This window comes from Garra rufa, chromosome 10 (assembly GCF_049309525.1).
Source record: "Garra rufa chromosome 10, GarRuf1.0, whole genome shotgun sequence".
NCBI classification, from domain to species: Eukaryota; Metazoa; Chordata; class Actinopteri; order Cypriniformes; family Cyprinidae; genus Garra; species Garra rufa.
This window is the reverse complement of record NC_133370.1, coordinates 23339646-23355439: the sequence shown is the minus strand read 5'-3', so window position 1 is coordinate 23355439 and position 15794 is coordinate 23339646. Positions and strand designations below refer to the sequence as shown.

At 33.1% G+C, this 15794-nt stretch overlaps 1 protein-coding gene across 1 annotated transcript in view; it reads right to left on the bottom strand.

Annotated features, from left to right (window-relative positions):
* The window catches only part of trpa1a (transient receptor potential cation channel, subfamily A, member 1a), a 21160-nt gene extending 11443 nt beyond the window's left edge, over positions 1 to 9717 (bottom strand). The window contains exons 1-13 of the mRNA XM_073849402.1: positions 9595 to 9717; positions 6320 to 6470; positions 6025 to 6200; positions 5833 to 5940; positions 5646 to 5754; positions 5402 to 5547; positions 5197 to 5333; positions 5056 to 5104; positions 3637 to 3736; positions 3103 to 3203; positions 2791 to 2960; positions 2493 to 2657; positions 2255 to 2369 (exon numbers count right to left, since the gene is read on the bottom strand). Of these exons, the coding sequence (XP_073705503.1) occupies positions 2255 to 2369; positions 2493 to 2657; positions 2791 to 2960; positions 3103 to 3203; positions 3637 to 3736; positions 5056 to 5104; positions 5197 to 5333; positions 5402 to 5547; positions 5646 to 5754; positions 5833 to 5940; positions 6025 to 6200; positions 6320 to 6470; positions 9595 to 9717 (1650 nt within the window). The remainder of the gene's footprint in view (positions 1 to 2254; positions 2370 to 2492; positions 2658 to 2790; positions 2961 to 3102; positions 3204 to 3636; positions 3737 to 5055; positions 5105 to 5196; positions 5334 to 5401; positions 5548 to 5645; positions 5755 to 5832; positions 5941 to 6024; positions 6201 to 6319; positions 6471 to 9594) is intronic.
* Positions 9718 to 15794: the final 6077 nt, after the last annotated feature.

Genomic DNA, 15794 nt, shown 5'->3' with positions numbered 1-15794 from the left:
ATATATATATATATATATATATATATATATATATATATATATATATATATATATATATATATTATTATTTTTTTTTTTTTTTTTGGTAAACCTTTTACATTCTCATAATTTTTTTCAGGATTCTTTGACAAATAGAAAGTTCAAAGAACTGCGAAAGCCCATTTCGGCCACTAAACAAAAAATTAAAAAACAGGTAATTTAAAGGGATAGTTCACCCAAAAATGAAAATTTGATGTTTATATGCTTACCCCCAGGGCATCCAAGATGTAGGTGACTTTGTTTCTTTAGGAGAACACAAACGTAGATTTTTAATTCAAACCAGTGGAGTCTGTCAGTCAAATAATGGAAATGGATGGGCACCAAACCTTTCAAATAAAAAAAAAAAAACATGCACAGACAAATACAAATTACACCCTGCGGCTCGTGACGATACATTGATGTCCTAAGACACGAAACGATCGGTTTTCGTGAGAAACTGAACAGTATTTATATATTTTTTGTACCTTTGATACACAGCAATGTCAATCTGTCCTGAGCACGAGCTCATCATCCGACTCGTTACATGTGTACGCTATCTGGCGTAGTATACGCAAATGCCGGAAGCGATCTGTCGCATGTATACGACACTCATTGTTTACATAAAGCACAGAGATTGTGGGTATAGCGGCTATTCAAAATGGCAATTACTTGCGCTTATCCTGATTGTTCAAACTGATTTAATGCTAAAAGATTATATTTGCTTGCGCAAACTCATCCAGGACTTTTCACCGATTACCCCTTATGGCGTTTGCGTATACTACACCAGAGCGCGTGCACATGTAACGAGCCGGATGATGAGCTCGTGGTCGGCACAGTTGGACGTGGCTGTGTATCAAAGGTAAAAAATGATATAAATACCGTTCAGTTTCTCACAAAAACCGATCGTTTCGTGTCTAAGGACATCAATGTATCGTCACGAGCCGCAGGGTGTAATTTGGATTTGTCTGTGCATGTTTTTTTTTTTTACTTTTAAAGGTTTGGTGCCCATCCACTTCCATTATTTGACTGACAGACTGCACCGCTTTGAACTAAGTTTGTGTTCTCCTGAAGAAACAAAGTCACCTACATCTTGGATGCCCTGGAGGTAAGCAGATAAACATCACATTTTCATTTTTGGGTGAACTATCCCTTTAAAAGATGTAAACTCGCAATTCTGAGAAATTAAGTCTAATTGCGTGATATAAACTTGCAATTGCAAATTATAAAGTCAGAATTACAATTCTGAGAAATAAAGTCACTAAAGACTTTTTTTTCTCAGGATTACAAATTTATTTCTCAAAATTCTGCATTTATAACATCTAAGTTAAGTCAGAATTGTGAGATATAAATTCGCAATTCTGAGAACATGTCAGTCTTTTTTTCCTCTCAAAATTTGAAAAGAAAAAAGTAAGATTTGCAATATATAAACTCACAGCATTTTACACAATTCTGACTTTATAATTTGCAGTTGCGAGTTTGTATCTCACAATTTTGAGAAAAGGTCAGAATTTTGAGAAAAGTAAGAATTGCGAGAAAAAGTTTCAATCTCGCAATTTTGACTTTAATTCTTGATATTGTGAGTTTATATCACACAGTTCCGAGAAAATAAGCAGCATTGTGAGTTTGTATCTCGCAATTGTGAGTTTATATCTCACAATTCTGAGAAAAAAGTCAGAATTGCAAGTTTGTATGGCACAATTCTGAGAAAAAAGTCGCAGTAACTTTTTTTTGTTTTTATTCAGTGGCGGAAACGGGCTTCCATAAAGAACGGCATTTATTTTAAATATAAATATTTTTATAAAAGTGCAAGTCTACCAGTTTTCTGCCAATTTTGATCAGTTTGATGCATACTTGCTGAATGAAATTTAATCTTACTGACCCCAAATTTTATATACATAACTCTTTACAAACAACTGGCACATACAGTTGATTCCAAAAGTCCCAGACCACCAACTAACTAAATAAATAAATAAAATGTAATAAATTCTGCTCTATTTCTAGGTTTCTGCTAACCATGTGAATACATAAACCTTTGGCCTTTTAACCTTTTTCCTTTCATTGAAGCTCAAGATTCACATTGGACCATCTCAAATTATCCTGAAGAACACACTATGGTTCTATTGTCCAAGAAATAGAACTAAACTAAAATATTAGAAAAGATATTCTGACATACATTTAAATTTCCTGCTTATAGTATAATTAGTAAACAAAAAAATTATAAAATTAGGCAAACTACCCCATCTCCATCGGTTTTGTTTAGAAGTTTGATGTTAGACGTCAGCAAAGTGTCCATGGTCTGTGTGTATCCTTCAGACGCAGCATGATGAAGGCATGACCATCCTCTATAGTCACTAAAGTAAAATATGAAAATATTACATTACTCAAAAGGATCGTGTTGAAAGTGAGTAAAGCAGAGTTGTTGCTTGAATTTAATTCAACCTTGGACAAAAAGTGAATTGTGCAAGCACTTGTACCTGTGAAACAGTGCCCCCTTGCGTAGAAGAAGCTCAACTACTTTAACGTGACCTCCACGAGAGGCCAGATGCAGTGGGGTCAGTCCTTTCTCATCCCCCTCATTCAGCAGTCTGGTGTCAGTCACCATTTCTAAAAGCCTGTGGCAAGTGTTGATTCTCCCATATCTCACCAGAAACAAAAATAATACATAACTCTTAACTAACATGCAATTGCAGCTTTCCTTTAGTTCGTTATAAAGAATGCTAACGTTACAGTTTTCTCATTGCCATTCCTGAATCTTCAAAGTAGCAGACTTACTCGGCCGCAAAATGAAGTGCAGATTTCTTCTGTTTGGACTTCTGGTCCAGAGAGACCTCTAATCCCAGCATGTTCTTCACAGACTCTGGTATTCCCAGTCTACAGGCATAATGAAGAGGAGTACAGCCCTCGATATCCTCATCATTAAGAAGCTCTCTCACACTCTCATGCTGCGGATAAACCAAAAGAACATAGTCACAGTCTACTACCTCTTTTTAGTTACTACCAGTAGAGGGCAGCAGCGGCTTAAATTTAGGATCTCTAAGGACACTTTGGCATTGAGTAATTCATTGGAAGATGGTTTCGTTTTACCTGCAGTACCTCTGTGGGCAGGTTTTTCAGTCCTCTGGGCTGCAGGATGGCCAGATGCAAGAAGTTGCATCCAGATTTGTCTTTTTTCTTCAGATCAGCTCCTACAAAACAATTGTTTCTTAATGCTGCTTAGATTATTATAAATAAGACATTAGACAGTGGTTCTTAACCAGATGGCCTTCGCAAATTTCCGAGGGGGCTTCAAGATTGTTTTAAAATAGTTTTAAAATGAACACCCTTTTGTGTAAATCTTTCATTATGCTATATTATAACTAAACCTTCGATTAAATCTTTTTGTCAACGTATATTTTCTCGTTAGAACAGGTTTTCTATTTCTTTTTGGAACTGATTCCTAACAAGGTATAGGGATAAAATCACCCCAAAAAGTAGGTGTTCGTAGGGGCCTTCATATATAGTTGTCTACAGTGAAGGATCTTGGAGTCAAAAAGGGAAAGGTGAGAACCATTGTTATAAAATGTAAAATGATAAAAATAAGCATATTTATCTTTGTTGATATTCATTTATTACTGTTACCATGGGAGATGAGCAGATTGACAGTTCTCCATGCTCCACAGCTTGTTGCCAGAAGAAGTGGAGAATGGCCTTTGCAGTCAACAAAGTCAATATCAGCACCCTGGAACAAAAATATACGGCTTTTTACGGTAATTGACACACCGTGTTTACAACTTGCGGCAGTTGTCGTGTCAAAGTCTGTCTACACTGGACGCGAAAAAGCGACTATTGCAAATCATTTGTACTTTGTCATTACGTCATAAATAGAACGACGCATTAGTTTACTAACGGGGATTTCGCGCCGTACCATCCAGTAGACAACATCAATTATTATAATTGGTTCTAGCCACCGTATTCTCCCTAAGAGTGGGTGCAATAGTTAGTAAATGTTATGGGTCTGGCTTCGTTTTGCTGCTTGATATTGCAAATTGGTTTGTCTTTATTATTTTAATGTGTTATCTTAATTATGAACATGGTTTGAATGATGGTTCTGAATTATGGTTTGTAGTGCAAACAGTTATTTCGTGTTTTCACGACGCATCATCAGTCGGCCATATTAGCGTCACTGAACGTAAACAATGCCACTGAACCTATGGAGCAAACGGCATTTGTGGTTGGCCAAACTCAACCATGGTTTTCAGGGCAAGAATTTTGACATTTGTGTTTGTTCTTATCATTTCCAGTCAGGTAGGTGAATTATTCGGCTAATAAATTAATTAATACTGTTCGTATCTATCTTTACCACCTATTAACTTTAGTTTGTCAAAATATTGTGCTCTTTCCTGCTTACTAAGTCATTCTCTATATGGTTTAGCAGCTTCCACATGTTTTTTCCGTGGTTTACACAACATAAATTAGCTAAAAATGTATTTAGTAGTACATTAATGGTGTTATCCATGCTGTTGTTTACATCCGAGTATCATCAATATGGCCGCACATCCGGGTAACTGACTCGAAAACTGAGACTTTTGAAAAAGCTGCAGACCCTATTTTAGTTTGAAAACTCTGGGATTGTGTTTCAGTGTAAACGGACCAAAACGGAGACTTTTGAAAACGATGGTATAGCAGCCCACATTCTCTCTGCGTATCCTTGTCGACCGTGTAAACAATCACATCCTGCTCGTTGTTGTACCCATATGTATAAGTAGATGCCCCAATCGACTTCTCCAAGCACGTCCTCTATCTAAGCAACAGGGCATCTACCTATACATATCTATGTTTGTACCTGAATGAATGTAGACAGAGATCGTTTCTAAAACGCAGTGAAAATGCTAGTGTAGACGAGGACTAGTGTAAACAGGGCCTTACTTCCGTGCTGAAGAATATGGTGAATTGTCTTTTGCATCGTGCCGCTCACGTCCGGTGTAGACATGGTGTCAGAATAGCATGTTTAATATTAAGCATAGTTTATTTACTCACAAACAACTGCAGTTGTCATACCTGTGATATAAGGTACTCAGAGAGTTCAAAATGATCAAATATCGCTGCTCTGTAAAAGAAAAAACAATTAGAAGAGATATCTCAGATGTGTTGGTTTGTTTAGTCTCATTTAGTCATGTATAGTCTGTAAAGCTGAAGTACTTATGTAGCGGTGTCTGGTTGGCCCCATCAGTGATGTTGATAAGGTCACACACTTTATGATAAGTCGAGAGCATGACTTTAACAACCTCTATGGCACCTTGACTACACGCAAAGTGGAGGGCAGTGGATTTGTCACACTGTAAAGGGAAAAATATGTTACAAAAGTACTGAATTAGAAAGGAATGAGGAAAAAATCCTCCCTTACCTGCTGCTGTTCAATTTTTGCTCCATATGCAATGCAGAGTTTAATGGTGTCGAGATTTCCTCCACGTACGGCCAGGTGGAGTGCACTACTGCAAGATTTATCCACATAGTTTATATGAGTATCAATAGACAGACCAACTTCTTCTCCTGTGAAAAATGAGAAACAAAAGACTTATAGGCCCAAAGTACCAATATAATGTTTCAGGCTCAAAATACACAATTGGTTCGGTGATACAGTATCGTACCTTTCAGAAGAATGACCTCCAGGGATTTCTTAGCTCCAGCAAAAGCAGCAGCATGAATGGGAAAATGACCAAGCTTGTTTTGACGACAGAACTTTGCACCATGTTTGTACTGAAGGAGAGACAATGATTGTATTGTTATAACTGTCAAAAAAACAAACAAAATACCAAACCATACAAACTTACTAACCAGTATGACCAAAGCTTCATGATTGTCCAAAGAAGCAGCTAAAATGACAGGCGTGTTTCCCAAGTCCCCTTCTAGGTTCACATCGGTTTGTTTATGTGAGACGAGTTGCTATTAAAACCCAAATGTGTGATAATGTTATGTTCTTTGAAAGGCAAAGTATATTCCTTCCAATGGAAAACACAACTGACCCACCTCTAACACAAAATTTTTACTCAGGCTGACTGCCATATGTAGTGGTGACTGTTGGTTGTTATTTAAGATGTTAGGATCTGCTCCTAGAGTTAGAAGCACAGAACAGCTTCCTGGCTGGTCCTTTTGCACAGCCCAGTGAAGAGGTGTATTCCCCTCCTCATCACTGGCATTGAGCTCTGCAGTGTCAAAAATTGAGTTTTTTATATTAGTTTAGATTAGTTTCTTTAAAGCAACATATTTTGTCATTAATTCAAGCTAAAATGTACATAAATGTCTAAAAGTGTGATATTATTACCTTGCTGTCCAGTGATCTGCACTATCAGTCTGATGATGCGAAAGTGTCCCATGGATGCGGCGTAGTGCATTGGGCTGGCACCGTTGTTGTCACGTATGTCCAGGTACCTGGTGTGCTTCTCCAGAGCGACTACATTTCCTTGCTTAGTCCACTGAGTTTAAAATTCGGTCATGAGGAACGTTAGACCACCTGTACAAGCTGTCATCTCACAGTACTGTTAGACAGGAAAACTAGACACAACTAAAAGGCATGGCACAGAATTTTCTCTCTCTGAAAAGTAATAAAATATTTATGTTGCATTTTATACACTTTACCATTCGAAAATTTGGGGTTAGTGAGATTATATTTTTTAAGAAATTAATACTGTTACTAAGTTAGGACATTAATTTGAATACAAATCCTGAAAAAATATGACTGCACAACAATATTAAGCAGCACACATGTTTTTAACAGTGATAATAAAAGGAAATGTTTCTGGAGCAACTAATTAGCATATTAGAATAATTTCTGAAGAATCATGTGACACTCGAGACTTAAAAATACAGCTTTGCCATCAAAAGAATAAATTACATTTATAATATATTAAAACTGATTAAAGTTGTTTTAAATTGCAATTAAATTTCAGTTTTCATTAAGTAACAATATACATTTCATTTTTAATCAAATAAATGCAGCCTTTTTGCCATCAAATGAATAAATTACATTTAAGTTGGATTTAAATTTCAGTTTCCTTTAAGTAACAATATAAAATTCAAACAATTTTATTGTTTTTACTGTATTTTAGATCAAATAAATGCAGCCTTTTTGCCATCAAATGAATAAATTACATTTAAAATTATATCAAAACTGCTAAAGGTTATTGTAAATTTAATTACATTTCAATTTCCTTTAAGTAACAATATATATTTCAAACAATTTTACTTTTTTAGTGTATTTTTGATCAAATAAATGCAGCCTTATTGCCATCAAAGGAATTAAATTACATTTAAAATATATTAACATTGATAAAAGCTATTTTTAATTGCACTTAAATTTCAATTTCCTTTAAGTAACAATATAAAATGTAAACAATTTTACTGTTTTTACTGTATTTTTAATCAAATAAATGCAGCCTGTTGCCATCAAATAAATAAATGACATTTAAAATACATTAAAATTGATCAAAGTTATTTTAAATTGCAATTAAATTTCAGTTTACTTTAAGTAACAATATAAAATTCAAACAATTTTATTGTTTTTACTGTATTTTAGATCAAATAAATGCAGCCTTTTTGCCATCAAATGAATAAATTACATTTAAAATTATATCAAAACTGCTAAAGGTTATTGTAAATTTAATTTCATTTCAATTTCCTTTAAGTAACAATATATATTTCAAACAATTTTACTTTTTTAGTGTATTTTTGATCAAATAAATGCAGCCTTATTGCCATCAAAGGAATTAAATTACATTTAAAATATATTAACACTGATCAAAGTTATTTTTAATTGCACTTAAATTTAAATTTCCTTTAATAACTTTATAAAATTCAAACAATTTTACTGTTTTTACTTGATTTTTTATCAAATAAATGCAGCCTGTTGCCATCAAATAAATAAATGACATTTAAAATACATTAAAATTGATCAAAGTTATTTTAAATTGCAATTAAATTTCAGTTTACTTTAAGTAACAATATAAATTTCAAATAATTTTACTGTTTTACTGTATTTTTGGTCGAAAAATGCAGCCTTTTTGCCATCAAAGGAATAAATTACATTTAAAATATATTAAAACTGATAAAAGCAATTTTTAATTGCACTTAAATTTCAATTTCCTTTTAGTAACAATATAAAATGCAAACAATTTTACTGTTTGTACTGTATTTTTGATTTAAAAAAATGATGCCTTTTTGCTATCAAAGGAATAAATTGCATTTAAAATATATTAAAACTGATAAAAGTTATTTCAAATTACACTTAAATGTCAGTTTCCTTTAGGTAACAATATAATTTCAAACTATTTTACTGTATTTTTGATTGAATAAATGCAGCCTTTTTGCCATCAAAGGAATAAAATGCATTTAAAGTATATTAAAACTGATAAAAGTTATTTTAAATTGAAATAAATTTCAATTTCCTGTAAGTAACCATATAAATTTCTAAATTTTTTATTGTTTTTACTGTATTTTAGATCAAATAAATGCAGTCTGTTTGCCATCAAATTAATAAATTACATTTAAAAAAATTTAAAACTGCTAAAAGTTATTGTAAATTTAATTACATTTCAATTTCCTTTAAGTAACAATATATATTTCAAACAATTTTACTTTTTTAGTGTATTTTTGATCAAATAAATGCAGCCTTATTGCCATCAAAGGAATTAAATTACATTTAAAATATATTAACACTGATCAAAGTTATTTTTAATTGCACTTAAATTTTAATTTCCTTTAAGTAACCATATACATTTCAAGCATTTTTACTGTTTTTACTGTATTTTTGATCAAGTAAATACAGCCTTATTTTTATTAAGTTATATTTTTTGGCCTTTTTATGCCTTTAATGGACAGGACAGTAGAGAGTCGGCAGGAAATAAATGGGCAGAAAGAGGGGAGCAGGATTGGCAAAGGACCTCGAGGCGGGATTTGAACTCGGGTCGCCGTGAGCACAGTTGCGCTATATGTCGACGCACTAACCACAAGGCTATCGGCGCCGACAAATACAGCCTTATTGCCATCAAAGGAATTCAGTTACATTTAAATTATATTAACACTGATACTAGCTATTTTTAATTGCACTTAAATTTAAATTTCCTTCCAGTAACAATGTAAAATTCAAACAGTTTTACTGTATTTTTAATCAAATAAATGCAGCCTGTTGCCATCAAAGGAATAAATGACATTTAAAACATATTAAAACTGATCAAAGTTATTTTAAATTGCAATTAAATTAGTTTCCTTTAAGTAAAAATATACATTTCAAACTATTTTACTGTATTCTTGATGCAAATTTATTAAATAAATTACATTTAAATTAAAATAAAACTGATCAAAGTTACTTTAAATTGCGTTTAAGTTTCAATTTCCTATAAGTATCATATAAAAGGATGAAAAGGCTATAATATTTCAAACAATTTTACTGGTTTTACTGTATTTTTGATCAAATAAATGCAGCCTTGCTGAGATAAGACTTCTTTCAAAAACATGACAAAATCTTGCTAACCCCAAACTTTTGAGCATTAGTGTATATGTATAATTTATGAATAAATTAGTAATTTTAGATAAGCAGAGTACCTCGAATACATTTGCAGATATCTGGTTGCTCTCATCCCCATCCATCACGCTGTCATAAGACTGTTGTCTAGATTTTGACTCAGTTTTGGAATTGTGTGTCACTTCTTCACTTTTCTTAGTCATCCTGCAAGCAAACTATGAAAAACAAGAGAAAATTGACATTTATTGTTATTTCCTGCGATATTATCCTTTGCATGCAATTGCCTTTCAAACTCACAAGCTTCAAACTAATGGATAATTTTATAAAACAGATATAAACAACACACAAAGTTGATGAGGTCCATTCTTACCCATTTGGAATCTCCTCTGTATTGGCTTGTGTGTGGCTTTTTTGCTATCAGTGAGTGGGTTTTTATAGTGTGGTTAGAAATGTGCTGGTTATCAGGTTACATTGTTTCACTAAGAGAGAGAGAGAGGGCAATAGAGCCTTTACTATTTTTCTGATGCAGCCAGCTGGTTTCTAATGAGACTATGGGTGCACTTAGAAAAGAGCAAAAACATAAGTTCATGGATGCTGAGAATCAAGTTCCACAAGCTATATTACATTATAGTTTTATGTATGAAATGATATAATTGTGATTCGGTATAATTCATGTTAATTATATTTTATTTGCATCATCAATCTTTTTTTTCAGCTAATTCGATGAATAAAGCATTACTTGTGAGATCTGTGAATATCAATCAAGGATTTAAGAGTTAAAAGGTTACATATTACCACCAGAGTGGTCCATTTCTGGTCTAAGATCATTTCCTGTGAGTACAGAGGCATAAACCCCTGGTCATGTTCAGGCCATTACTGCTCATGTGCTCATGAAAAGCATTATTTGTAAGCAGTCCACACAAAATGTGACAAAAACTTGCAACTATGCAAACATTTTGTAAGCCTAAGTTCAACTAGGGAGCATATGGTTAAATCCATAATAAACTGTACAATCATTCATTACAATCATGTAATTTGGAGCACAACCAACAAATCATATGAGGATTATTTTTGTTGATTAAGCAAACAGCTCATGTCTAATCTAATTATGAGCATGTTATGTTTAGCAACATGTCGATGTTTGCTTGACTTAGAGACACTAAGCCATTTTTATTCTTCAATTTTAAAGCACAAATTGGAGGTTTCTGGTTTTAAACATAAACATTGCCTAGAGTTACATAAGCAGCAGTCAAGATCTCTTGACTGCATTTAGTCCAATACAGTTTAGTTCCTTTACTGTGCTTATTAAAAGATATTCAATAAAATGTAAAATGTTTCAATAGATGGTTACTTAGTTATATTCTATTCAGTTTTATCGTAATTGTAATTATTTGCAGATAGGTGATAAGAAACAGAATAAGATAGTTTTATTGTTTTAAGACATACAGTATATGCATATATATATATATATATATATATATATATATATATATATATATATATATATATATACTCTTATTCAAAGGTTTGGGATCAGTACGATTTTAAATGTTTTATTTGATTAAAAATACAGAAAAAACAGTAATATTGTGAAATATTATTGCACTTTAAAACAGTGTTTTTTTTATTTTATTTATTTTAATATACTTTAAAATAGAATTTATTCCTGTGATGCAAAGCTGAATTTTCAGCATCATTACTCCATTACTATTTCAAACAATTTGACAGATTTTACTGTAATTTTGATCAAATAAATGCAGCCTTATTGCCATCAAAGGAATTAAATTACATTTTGAATATATTAACACTGATAAAAGCTATTTTTAATTGCACTTAAATTTTAATTTCCTTTAAGTAACATATAAAATTCAAACAATTTTACAGTTTTTACTGTATTTTTAATCAAATAAGTGCAGCTTGTTGCCATCAAAGGAATTAAATTACATTTAAAATATATTAAAACTGATCAAAGTTATTTTAAATTGTACTTAAATTTCAGTTTCCTTTAAGTAACAATATAAATTTTAAACAATTTTACTGTTTTTATTGTATTTTTGATCAAATAAATGCAGCCTTGGTGAAATAAGACTTCTATCAAAAACATTGCAAAATCTTGCTGACCCCAAACTTTTGAGCATTTGTGTATATGTATAATTTATAAATAAATCATTAAACAGTAAACACATTGCAGTGGTTTTCTATTTTAATATACTTTAAAATAGAATTTATTCCTGTGATGCAAAGCTGAATTTTCAGCATCATTACTCCAATCTTCAGTGTCACATGATCCTTTAGAAATCATTGTAACATGCTAAAAAAAAATCTAAATTTATTCAAAATAGAAATCTTTTGTTACAGTATACACTACTGTTCAAAGTTTGGGGTTAGTAATTTTTTTCTTTCTTTCTTTATTTGAAAGAAATTAATACTTTTATTCAGCAACGATGTGTTAAATTGATAAAAAGTGATAGTAAAGACTTAAATGGTTAGAAAAGATTTCTATTTTGAATAAATGCTGTTCTTTTTAACTTTGTATTCTTCAAAGAATCTTGAAAACAAATATCACAGATTCCAAAAAATATTAAGCAGCACAACTGTTGCGAACATTGATAATAATAATAAATCAGCATATTAGAATGATTTCTGCAGGATCATGTGACACTGAAGACTGGAGAAATGGCTGATGAAAATTCAGCTTTGCATCATGAAAATAAATGATTTTTAACGTATATTTAAACAGAAAACTGATATTTTGATCAAATAAATGGATGAGCATAAGAGACTTTAAAAAATATTACAAATCTTACTGATCCCCAACTTTTGATATATAATGTAAATAAAACCAAAATTACTGGAGTACATTTTACAAGTAAAATACTAAAGTCTTTCTACTTAAAATGTTAAAATCAAAATAAGTGTTAGTTGTTTTGTCTTTGTAACTATTTGTGAAATTTATTAGCAATTTCTGAGTGAAAATGTGTTTTGAGTGTATATGATCCATAAGAACAAAGAAGAGAGAACTTGTATAATGACCATAGATATTTGTCTATCATCATCAAACATTAACATAATTCTGAACATTAAACACATTATTTATCACATTTAACTATTTGTGACCCTGGACCACAAAACCAGTCATAAGGGTCAATTTTCTGGAACTGAGATTTATACATCATCTGAAAACTGAATAAATAAGCTTTCCGTTGATGTATGGTTTGTTAGGATAGGACAATATTTAGATAAATATTGATTAAATATTAGATTAAATATTTTTAAATTTTTATTTTATATAGATACATTTATTTTATTTAGATAAATATTGATTAAATATTTTTTAATATTTATTTTATATAGATTAAATATTTAGATAAATAGACAATATTTAGATTGGCTCTGGCTTATCTGAAGGACATCACCGGACCCTTACTGGACCCCCTGCAGTTTGCTTATCGAGCAAACAGGTCTGTAGATGATGCAGTGAACATGAGTCTACATTTCATACTGCAGCATCTGGACAAATCAGGGACTTATGTGAGGATCCTGTTTGTGGACTTCAGTTCAGCCTTCAACACTATCATCCCAAACCTCCTCCTGCCCAAACTAACTCAGCTCTCTGTGCCCACGTCGGTCTGTCAGTGGATCAACAGCTTCCTGACAGACAGGCAGCAGCTAGTGAGGCTGGGAAAATTCTCATCCAGTACCCGTACTATCAGCACTGGCGCCCCTCAGGGCTGTGTCCTCTCCCCACTGCTCTTCTCCCTGTACACTAATGACTGTACCTCCAAAGACCCCTCTGTCAAGCTCCTGAAGTTTGCAGACGACACCACACTTATCGGCCTCATTCAGGACGGTGACGAGTCTGCTTACAGACAGGAGGTCAAAGAGCTGGCTGTCTGGTGCAGTCATAACAACCTGGAGCTCAACACGCTCAAAACTGTGGAGATGATCATAGACTTCAGGAAAAAAAACCCTGCTCTCCCCCCACTCACCATCATGAACAGCACCGTAAACACAGTGGAGTCATTCAGGTTCCTTGGCAACACCATCTCACAGGACCTGAAGTGGGACATTCACATAGACTCCATTGCTAAAAAGGCCCAGCAGAGGCTGTACTTCCTCCGCCAGCTGAGGAAGCTCAACCTGCCACAGGAACTGCTGAAACAGTTTTACTCTGCCATTATTGAATCCGTCCTCTGCACTTCAATTACCATCTGGTTCAGCTCAGCTACCAATTCTGATCTCAGAAGACTACATCGAATAGTCCGGACTGCAGAACGAATCATTGGTACATCCCTCCCTACCCTTCAAGATCTGTACTTATCCAGAGTACGAAAAAGGGCTGCCAAAATTACTCTGGACCCCTCACATCCAGCACACTCGCTTTTTGAACTGTTACCATCCGGTCGGCGCTACAGAGCACTGAGCACTAGAACGACCAGACACCGAAACAGTTTCTTTCCTCAGGCAATCCATCTCATGAACACTTGATCTTGGAACATACAACACTATACATTCTTTATTCATTTTTCAGTTATTTATTTTAAAGCACATACTTACTTCCTTTCAAATGTCTTTGCTATTTTTGCACATTGTCTGTCTTGTATACTTGTATATTGTTCTTTTTATAATATGTATCGTCTTGTCACTGTCATTCTTTAGCAGCTTCTGTCACTAAAACACTACTTCTGTCACTGTGGTGCTTCTGTCACTAAAACAAATTCCTAGTATGTGTAAACTTACCTGGCAATAAAGCTCATTCTGATTCTGATTCTGATAAAACAGGTCAAAAAAAAAAAAAGCTGAGAAAATCACCACTAAAGTTGTCCAAATGAAGTTCTTAGCAATGCATATTACTAATCAAAAAGTAAGTTTTGATATATTTATGGTAGGAAATTTACAAAATATCTTCATGGAACATGGTTTATACTTAATATCCTATTGATTTTTGGCATTAAAAAAAAATCGATAATTTTGACCCATACAGTGTATTTTTGGCTATTGCTACAAATTACTGGTTTTGTTGTCCAGGGTCACATTTATTGTGTAAAATATATACGATGCACAACTGTATATATAGGGGCTTTTGATTTATCATTATTTGCCATTATTTTTTTATCTTTATCTTCTAATTTAAGAACATTTTAAAACATGCATTAAAAATATGTCCATTCAAAAATATTCAGTTACTGAAAATAAAATGCATGTTTGTGTTTTTTTACAGGGTCCAAGCCTGTGGAAAGTAATACGTATCAAGACCACCATCCTGCCACATGGCCTCCGGTGTTGGAAGTTCTAAGGGACTATCTCACAAACCAGCAGATTTTGAGAATGGCTGAGGAAGTGCCATCGGAAAACAGACCTCTCAATGGGATGAACCACTGCCAGATACTATAGCTGGTATGGCTGACTTTGGGAAATTGGTTTAAAATAGCAGGACCAGTGGAAAGCATGAGGCTCTAATCATGGCAGGACAAGAACAAGCACTCAGCTCTAAATCAATAGGGATGGTCCTCCTGAGACAATCCAGCACCTAATAGCAGGATGCATGATACAGACAGGAACTGCGTGCACTTCTGGCACACCAGGATTTTACATGGAAGCATCAGAAATCCCAAATCACAATCATTTTGTGATTTTAAATTAATTACATTAATTAAATGGAATTGTGTGTGTGTGTATATATATACCACTATACATAATATATTATACTAGATACATATTTATAGTACATACAGTATAATATACATAATGTTTTTCATGCCAGCTTGTCTAGTTTTAACTAATTACTGGCTCTTTCTATTTCTCTTCAGAGACTGTGTGGTGTTGAGTTACTTTCGAGTCTCCATGATGTGAGAGCTTTGGGTGAAACCTCACCACCTTATGAGGTTCTACTGTTACAAGTACAGTAGGTTTGTCTCTCTAGCTTGCCAGACAATATAGTCCTTGCATCTTCTTTATTCCATTGGTGCATCACTGATGTTCAGTTTGAGAGAGGGAAGGCACTGCAACCTCACAGACCAGACAGACGGCGACCATCTGCCTAAATGTTTTGTTCCAATGACATTAGTGGCACAATGCAGAAAGCGTTAAACTGCTTCTGGTCTCTAATAGCTTAGTTTGAGGCAAAAAAAAAAAAAAAAAAAAAAAAATATATATATATATATATATATATATTTTTTTTTTTTATTCAATATATTTTATTTAAAAAGAGTGACCCAGTTAAACTTCAGAAATAAACCTCAGTTGAAAAATAACCTCAATATTGCACTTTGAGTGGCCT